This window comes from Chrysochloris asiatica, unplaced genomic scaffold (genome assembly GCF_000296735.1).
Source record: "Chrysochloris asiatica unplaced genomic scaffold, ChrAsi1.0 scaffold00058, whole genome shotgun sequence".
NCBI lineage: Eukaryota > Metazoa > Chordata > Mammalia > Afrosoricida > Chrysochloridae > Chrysochloris > Chrysochloris asiatica.
In genome coordinates, this window is record NW_006408576.1 from 18,582,265 (window position 1) to 18,592,154 (window position 9,890).

Sequence of the window (9,890 nt, forward strand, 5' to 3'; positions counted from 1 at the left end):
TGGAGGAAGGTAGAATCTCCACTGAGTAGTATCCAATCTGTCTAGACAGGACTGATGAAAGGAGATGCAGATGAGTCTCTTGTGATGCAATGGTGAATAATTGTTAACAGGACTAATTGTGAGGGTTGTAAATGTAGACATTTTGTAGCAAGGAGGGGAGTGATTAACTCTGCAGTCTAGGAGCAGGGGTCCCTGGGACCGTGAAAGAAGAGCAGGGCCCTACCCAGAGCAGTGATCCCTGAGATGGAAGCAGAGACGATGACATGTAGAGATGGAGCAGCTGGGGACTCTAGACCCAGAGAGGGAGAGGGGCTGTGTGCTGATGACGGAGGGTGGGGGTGTGTGTGTGTGCAGGCTTGTAGGATGTTCCTTTTGGTTGGCTGATGATGCATGGAGGGGATTGGAACTATGGCAATGAAGCGATAAATGATAGGATGAATGTAAAACTAATGTTCTCCCGTGTAAACTATCACATTGTTCACAATAAAACATTTAAAAAATTAAAGGGATGGACTGAGAAGCTGAGGGCTGCACAGCAGTGAGTGCTGCTGTTTTTAGTCAGGAGCCTTCCTGATTTTGCAGAAACCTTACTGTTGTCTAGAGAGGCTCTGTGTAGAACTGGCAAAGATGGAATTGCTGATTTGTGATCAGGGAAGTCTTTGATGTTTCTTTTTGAAACATTTTTTTCAATTTTTCCTTCTAATACTTCTATGTATAAAATTATTAACCCCTGCTTTGTGCTGGACACTCTAGTATTAACAACAACCTTGTGATGTGTTCACTGAGTCTCACTTTTCTGATGAAAGAAGATGGTGGGTCGGGAAGGTCATGGTGCTGATTAATGGATTGATTCAGTTTAGACTTGTCGACTCTGAAGAGAACCTTTTACATCTTTGTTCAAAATGACCATAGAATACACTCATCTTGTCTTTGTTATATTCTGTCATACCTTGTTTTATTGTGCTTCACACACAATGTGGTGGGCTTTGTTTTTGTGTTTAACAAATTGAAAGTTTGTGACAACCCTGAGTCGAGCAAGTTTGTCACCTCCATTTTTCTAACGTCAGGTGCTCGCATTGTGTGTCTGTCACATTTTGGTTAGTCTCACAATATTCTCTCAACTATTTCATATTGGTACTCTACACTTAATAACTTATATACACTGGGAAACCAAAAAACTTGTGTGCCTTGCTTTATTGTGATACTTGTTTTATAGAGGTAATCTGAAACTGAATCTACAGTTTGTCCATGTGTGCCTATATATTTTTTTAGTCAGTTGGCTTATTGATATCTGTGAACTAGGAGAAATAACAGGCCCAGAAATTGCCTAAGGACATGGACTATTTTCTTGTATATGTAGATCTTTGTATATCTGTTTTTGAAAAAATAGAAAGTTGAGTATATATATGTGTGTGTATGAAACTGGATGCTTTAAAAAAGAAAAAGGTCCAATCAAGACATTGGTTTCTAGGTGATCTGCAGGACCAACTAAATTCAAGGCAGAGAGGCAAGGTCAGAAGGTTATGGTGACTGTTGTTGGAATTCCAAAGGTTTATTTATATTTTTACGTTTTTATTGTGAGTTATGTGATAGGATGTTTACATTTATCCTATCTTATTTTGTTTCATTGTAATGATTACAATCTCCTGCATGCATCATCAAACAACCAAAGGGTACACCCCGCATGCCTGCCCCCCAGCCATCAGCACACAGCCCCTCTCCCTCCCTGGGTTTAAAGTCTCCAGCTGCTCCATCTCTCCACATCATCATCATCGTCTCTGCCTCCATCTCTGGTGTCACTGCTTCTCTGGATAGGGTCCCGCACTTCGTTTTTTCTCCCTTGATAGTTCCAGGGACCTCCGCTCCTGGACTGCAAAATCAACCCCACCCCTCCTTTTATTACAAAGTGTTTACCTTTACATTTCCAACACTCACAGTCAGTCCTGATAGCAGTCATTCACTATTGAACCTCAAGAGTCTTATCCTCATCTCCTTTCATCAGCCCCATCCAGACAGGTTGGAAACCACTCAGCGGAGATTCTACCTTCCCCCACATCCTCTGGAACTAGGGTCCCTATTGAAAGCTTATAAGCCAGTCACTTCTTGCCTTAGTAGCCCCCGCCCCCACTTTGGGTAGCCACACAGGTTTATTTTTGAAAAAGTTTTAAGAAAACTACATTAGTGAGAAGAAGGCCACCCCAGTGAAACTAAGGACTCCTGGTGTGGCGCTGTAGGATTAGCTGCTAACCACAAGATCAGTGGTTCAAACCCACCAGCTGGTCCTTAGAAACCTTATACAGGGTTACTATGAGTCAGAAACAACTCCACGGCAATTAGCACAGCAAAACTAAGATAACTGTATTACTGAGAGAACTTATCTATAGTCATCTACTGATGAAGTGGACAGCAGCAGCAGACAAGTTCTCTCAGTAATACAGCAGAGACTTGTTTAACACCTTTTTTGGAGTAAATCCATGCATGTTTTACCTGGAAGCCTTGAAACAGTACTTTTTATTTACCCTGTACATTTAAAAACCATGAAAACAGCATTTTATAATTATTTTTCTTTTCTCTCATAGATCTCAGACAAGTATGATGTCCCCCATGACAAGATTGGGAAGATATTCAAGAAATGTAAAAAGGGGTGAGTATCGAATGACGTAATGCCGCTAAAGAACATTATGTCACCAAGGTTTCGAATCAGTTCATCCTGGTTCATTCAGGGCTGAGGAAGTGACATGGAAACAGACCTGAAGTTTTAAAATTTAGGTTAACTGGGATGTTAATATGAATGGGGAAAACTAGAGGTCATAGTCCTGCTTGAAACTTTATCTCTCTTTATGTACTACTTAATAATCAAATATCTTGGCTGACAGAGTGGAAAACAGCAGAGCCTGACTCAAAGATTGTAGTCAACTGCACCACTGCAAATATTTGCTACTCTCTGCAGTTTCACTAATAGTCCAGTCTCCTGCATCAGGCCCCTGAAGGGCCTCCTCTGAGAACTTTACCATACATCTGTTTATAGCATGGATGTAGGCCACACGCTCAAGGAAATTCCTCCTCCAACTGATTCGCTGTAATATCTGACAAACCATGGAGAATCATAACCTAGCCAAGTCGACATATAACCATCATAGTCTACCCGTTGTCAATTTGACAGCTATACATATCTCTTTAAACCATACATAGTTTCTAAGTCAGGAGTGGGGAACCTTTTTTCTGCCAAAATTTTATAACATCATTAGTGGGCCATACAAAATTTTCAGCTTAAAAATTAGCCTGCTGTATTTGGTCAGACGTTTAACTCACCCCTGCAGCACTTAACAACAACAATGCTACGGTTGATGTGGCACTGTGAGATAATGCACTGGAGCCCAAGGTTGGTTTGAAATGCAAGGTTAGGGGTTCAAATTCACCATCCACTCCTTGGAAACTCTATACAGGGTCGCTATGAGTCAGGACCAACTCAGTGGCACTTAACAACAACAGTATGATGGTTAGAGTCTTGGATAGCTTGACCATAAAGTCAGTTCAAACCGCAATGCCAGTGGTTCAAACTCAGCTGCTCCTCAGAAACTATTCAGGGTCACTATGAGTTGGAACCGACTTGGTGGCTCTTAACAACAACAATAATGTAATGGCTGGAACTGCAGTTACCTTGGCAGGGCCAGACCAAATTTAGAGCAGGGCCACCCCCGCTCTAAATAAAGACAAAAAGTTAAATTGAAATCTCTCAGCATACTGATGCAATATTGGAGGCGCTCTCTCATCTATGCTAAGACATTTGTAAGACAGCTACCTGTCCAGTTGATTGAAAGAGATCCATATTTATGCCAGTTCCGAAGAAAGGGGAGCCAATGATTGCAAATACAATTGAACAATATTGCTGATATCACATGCAAATAAAATTTTGCTGAAAATAATTAAGATACATTTAGAGCAATATATCTACAAAGAACTGTCAGAAATTTAATCCAGATTCAGAAGAGGATGTAGAACTAGGGATATCATTGCTGACATCAGATGGATCTATGTTGAAAGAAACTACCAAGAAGATGTTTACTTGTTCTTTTTTGACTGTGCAAGGGCATTCTACTGCGTGGATCATAACAAACTATGGCTAACATTGCAAAGAGTGGACATTTCAGAACACTGCATTGTGTTCATGAGGAACCTGTACGTAGACCAAGAGGCACTCGTTAGAACAAACAGGTTAATACTAACTGGTTTAAAATCAGGAAAGCTGTATGCCAGGGTTGTATCTTTTCACCATACTTAGTCTGTATGCTGAGCAAATAATCCAGTTGCTGCATTATCTGAACAAGAATGTGGCGTCAGTATTGGAGAAAGACTCATCAATAACCTATGATATACAGATAATACAACTTTACTTGCTGGATGCAAAGAGGACTTAAAATGCCTACTGATGAAGATCAAAGACTACAGGCTTCAGTATGGATTACATCTCAATGTAAAGGAAACAGAATTCCTCACCACTGGCCCAATAAATAATGTTACGATAAACAGAAAAGATTGAAGTTGTCAAAGAGTTTGTTTTGCTAGTTTCGTTTTGCTTGGATCTACAATCAACCCTCATGGAAGCAGCTTTTAAGAAATCAAATGACATATTGCATTAATCAAATCTGCTGCAAACAACGTCCTTAAAATGTTCAAAAGCAAAGACGTCAGTTTAAGGACTTTGGTGCCTGCCCCAAGCCATGGCATTTTCAGTCATGAAAGCTGAACAATGAATAAAGAAGAAATGAAAGAATCAAAGCATTTAAATTATGTTGCTGGCAAAGAATATTGAAAGTACCATAGATTGCCAAAAGAACAAACAAATATGCCTTGAAACAAATGCAGCCAGAATGTTTCTTAGAAACCAGGATGGCGAGGCTTCATTTCTTCTACTTCAGACATGTTATCTATCAGGAGGGACCAGTCCCTGGAGAAAGACATTATGCTTGGTAAAGTGGAGGGTCAACAAAAAAGAGGACGACCCCCAACGAGATGGATTGACACAGTGGTGTAGCAGTGAGCTCAAATGTAACAATTGTGAAGATGGAACAGGCCGGGGCAGTATTTTGATCTGTTGTGCATAGGGTCACTATGGATTGGAACTGACTGATTGACACCTGACAGCAACAACAACCAAGAGGCATAGTTGTGCCTGTCAAGGTAACAACTAACAGTTAGAACTGAAAACACACTATTCCCATTTACATTATGTATTTCATAATAAGTAATGGTGTAAGGGGAAGAAAACAAAGATATTTACTATATATACATATCTCTGTATTCCCACATATAACAAAACAAGGAAGAAATACTCATAACAAGTACAGTCCTCTTTTCTGAAACTGATCATATAGTTGTAGCTAGTATTTAGAACTATTTTCTTCCAGCACACATTCTGTATTCCCTGTTATACATGCTTTACTTGATTCCCTCATTTAATTTTCACTTCAGCCTTATGAGATAAGCACTATTATCACCCCATTTTATAGATGAGCAACTTGAGGCTTAGGGACGTTTAAATAATTTGTGTTGTGTTATGGTTAATAAGTGCTAGAACTGTTATTAAATCTGGGTCTGACTCCATAGCCTATAGGAGTTAAGCAAACTTGTCTTTGTTGCTCTTTATTCAGGATACTGGTGAACATGGATGACAACATCGTGAAGCATTATTCCAATGAAGATACCTTCCAGTTGCAGATTGAAGAAGCAGGAGGGTCATACAAACTCACCCTGACTGAGATCTAAAGGCTGACCTGCTCCACCACTCACAGTGGATTTAACTGAAGGTGTTCAGTAAATCTCATTGTTTGGCAAGCTACACCAGTCAGCCACCTTCCAAACAGATGGCTGTCAGTGGAAGGGATTCCTTTTGAGTTGGAGATGGTGCAGCATCTGGTATTTAATATGTTATATTATTGCATTGGAATTTTTCAGATAACAGAGAAATCTGTATTATCATTATGTTTAAGTTTTTTAATATAGATATTTAAGAATGAAAGAAAACTTTGTTACAATATTTAATAGACTCTCTGAGAAAAAGACTCTGTGTTGTGTCTCTTTTAAGATCAGTGGACCTGCTCACTAATGGAAGTCAGAAAAAAGCAATAGGCTTGGTGTTAAGGATTCTGTGCTATAAGCCTGACTGCCTCAGGTTAGTGGGAGTTACATCTCAAGAGTAAAAGGATGTACCCTTTTCTCCCTTAGCCTTTCATCCTCCAATAAATGTTTACTAAAATAGGGCATATTGCAGAACTCTTCCCTTTGCAACTTTCTTGGACATATCAACTGCCTTTCTTATGAAGAACTTAAATGAGTTACAGTATGAAATCAGTTAAGATAAAGCTGCATTGTATATAAGTGCAATATATTTTTGAAGGTCTGTCTGTAAATGTGTACATATATGTCTTATATAAATATATAATATATAAATATGGTGTCTGTGTACATATGATAAAAATATGCAATAAGACCTACCTTAAACACTTTCCCGCAACTGAAGGCTAAGTTATGTTTGATAGTGTACACCATACAGATAGTATATTGTGTCTAGTGGAACTCACTAGAGTGCTTTTTCTCTGTTTTCCCAAGTACAATCACTCACTCCATTGCATAGCAAAACCTTCTCAAATGACTGAGGTCCTTTTTGCTGTTGAGAATGTTAGTATTTGGATTTCTGTTCTGTTTACCATATGAAGTAAGGGAAAAATACTACTGCTATAACTGATATGTATTGTGTGTGCTTGTATCAGTCAGATATATATACCACTATAGCGTGAACAAACACGATGAACATACTGTAATTAATGTATACCAAGGGATACAACTCAAAACAGAGTTCTTCCTAATCTTCCTGTTGTATGATTTTTATTTTATCTAATGTTTCAGAGCCTTCATGCTTTGATTATCTTACATGTTGACAATTCTAGGACATATTCATGAATTTAGGAGAATATATTACTATGGCAGGGGAACATTTTGTACACATGTTTAAATATATTAAAATAAAATCACGGGTATCTTTAGGTTCAGGGAACTAGAGTAGGTCATTTCTATATGTGGGGCTGACAGTTACATTCTTATGTTAAAATACTCTAATGAAGTATGTGAACTAAATTGCTGGTTTTCTAATATATCATGGGACACGGGTCGTATAACAATATTTTATATTTTGTTTTATGAAATTGATTTTGTTTTGTGTATTGTTTTTAATTGTGTCATTGAAGATGTATTTTAAACCAAAGGAATTAAATTTTATATGTCTATTTTGTAATATGTCTTTCTCCTCTTACTCGATTTGACTTTATCCTTGCATTAGTCAGTAAAGCAGAATTGCGACTCAAATTTAGAGTTGAAAAGAATCTTCTTAGCACCTTCTCCATATTTCCCAACATGTGTATGTCAGTCTCTTCCTTCAGGTTAATTTTTTTTTTTAGAGTTGTTTAAAATAATCCAAAATAAACAAACAAGCCCACTGCCCTCAAGTCGATTTGGACACATAGCAACCGTACAGGACAGAGAAGCGCTGCTCCCTGGAGGTTCTAAAGCTGTAAATCTGTGTGGAGACAGACTGCCTCATTTCTGTCCCTGGGCTTCCTAGTTACATATAGCTGCCGAAGCTGAGGGTGGTGTCAATTGTTGTTAAATGCCATTGTGAGGTCCCAACTCCTAATGACCCTATATAGGGTTTCTAAGGAGCAGCTGGTGAGTTTGAACCACCAGTTTTGTTGTTAGCAGTCCAGTGCTTCTCCTGTTAGCACCGCACCAAAACTCTAAAGATGAAGGTAAAGCTTTCAAAACTAAAACATTAAGTGTTTTTACTTTTTACAAGCTTTGCAGACAGCAATGTTTTGTTTAAAATCTACCAATAATGTCCTGAATTTATCAAAAAACTTAAAATTGAACAGCTGTCCTAAGCATACTCAGGTAAACTAGGGCCTACTTGGGATAGACACTGAAATTCATTTTTAATGAATGCATGATGAAATGAATAAAATTAGCTCCCTGGCCTCTCTGCATCTTCTACTCTAATCCTTGGGCCAAAAGTCAGGAATCCTTCCCAGCAGACTCAGTCCTTGGCTGTCAGTGTTTGCTGAGTCTCACTTAACATTGGAAGTCCTGTGGGATCTGGATCATGTATTCTATTTGAACCCTTTCTTTTATGACTTTTCTACACTTGGATTTTTACTAAGGCTGCTTGGAACTACTTGCTGTATCCTTGCCATTCCACATACTGCTCTTATTTTCTCCCTAGCTTTTATTGCAGCCTCACAACTGGACTTTCCCTTTGAGTTGACCAGCTTTCTCCGACCTCCCCAGTGGATCATCCCAGGTCTCCTTAGTGCACAATGAAGTCTCTCTCCTAGCGCTCACTTCTTTCTTGTAGCTGAAAACTTGCCAGGTGTCCTCACAACCTCTGATTTCCCTGAGACCAGGTTTGATGTTGTAGTTAACTTTGAATGTCTGACATTGAACCCAATGCTAGTTACATAGCATAATATAACAACTATATGACAAGTGACTGCATGCTCCAAATAACCCTGGATCTTGTAAGATTCAGCAAAAAGATGTTTTAGAAATTTACTAAACTCTGGCATTAGTCTGGGCTGGACTCAGACCTGTTCTGACCACCAAGTCGGGTCAGTAGGATACGGGTTGTCTTTCAACAGGCAATCAATAAAGTAGAATTCTCTGTCAGACGGCTAAAAAGCAAGAGAAGATATTATTCAGAAGGAATAGTAGGAAAAGGTTGAATGAATACCTGAAAGCATGAGACTAGGTGATCTTAACTTAGGGAACACTTTACAAAGTGCTCTCACATTTCATTATTTTAATTTATTCGTTTGCCCTTGTAAGGAAGCATAATTTTTTTCCTCATTGGCTATAAAACGTTTTTTATTGTGATATGAGTGAAAGCTTGTAGAGCATATTGGTTTTGCAGTCAACATTCGTATGTACACTTCGCTTCATGACATTGATTTCAGTCCCCACAATGTAACAGCAGCACCTGTCCCACTTCCTCCCTGTTTCCCATTGCTATTTGTCCTTTTCTGTCCCTTCCTGCCTTCTGAACCTTATCCCTAGGCATATGTTGCCCTTTTGATCTTGTATGATTGCTCTAAGGAGTGCATACATGCCTGGTGTTACTGTTCACCGAGTAGGCATATCATTTGTCTGAAGGTACAGCCACTGTGGGTATGAGTGTGGGTCTAGTTTTATCTCAATTTAGGTCACACAGTTGGTAAGGGATGTAGCCAGGCTTCAGACCTAGGTATTCTGACTACTAACTCATGCAATGCTCCTTCTAAGCCCAACAGGGGTCACCATTGGTATATGGAATAACAATAATAGCTGCATGCTTATTTATTCTCATTTGTTTCTAATATCTTAAAACGTACACACTTCTATGTTTTTGAACCCCTTTAGCTATCATCACCTTCAAATCGTTTAACCAAACTTTTGTTATAAATATAACACATGGTAAGACATTAAAAAGGCATTAATATGAATCTTAAAATCCCATGAGATTTCTAAGAGGAATAAAAGTTTTAGACATGAAAATCCCTTGTGAAGGAGCCCAGGTGGTTAAAGCTCTCAACTGCTAATAGAAGGGGTGTTTCAAGCCCACCAGTTATCTTCCCAGGAGAAAGATATTGCAGTCTGCTTCTGTAAAGATTGAAACCTTGGAAACCTTGTGTGGCAGTTCTATTCGGTCCTAGAGAGTTGCTGAGTTAGAATCAACGTCAACTTGTACTTCTCAATCCCACTTTCCAAAAGTACCCTGGATTGTCTTCATGCAAGGTGGCGGACTAGGCAGACACACTACCCAGACCCTTTACAACAAAGATACGAGAAGCCAATGAAACAGACAC

General features: G+C 39.0%; 1 protein-coding gene across 1 annotated transcript in view; it reads left to right on the forward strand.

Annotated features, from left to right (window-relative positions):
* GRHL1 (grainyhead-like 1 (Drosophila)) overlaps window positions 1–5,887 on the forward strand; it is an 89,139-nt gene extending 83,252 nt beyond the window's left edge. Inside the window, exons 15-16 of the mRNA XM_006863989.1 lie at window positions 2,580–2,644; window positions 5,652–5,887. Coding sequence (XP_006864051.1) covers window positions 2,580–2,644; window positions 5,652–5,766 — 180 coding nt within the window. The 3' untranslated portion in view covers window positions 5,767–5,887. The remainder of the gene's footprint in view (window positions 1–2,579; window positions 2,645–5,651) is intronic.
* Window positions 5,888–9,890: the final 4,003 nt, after the last annotated feature.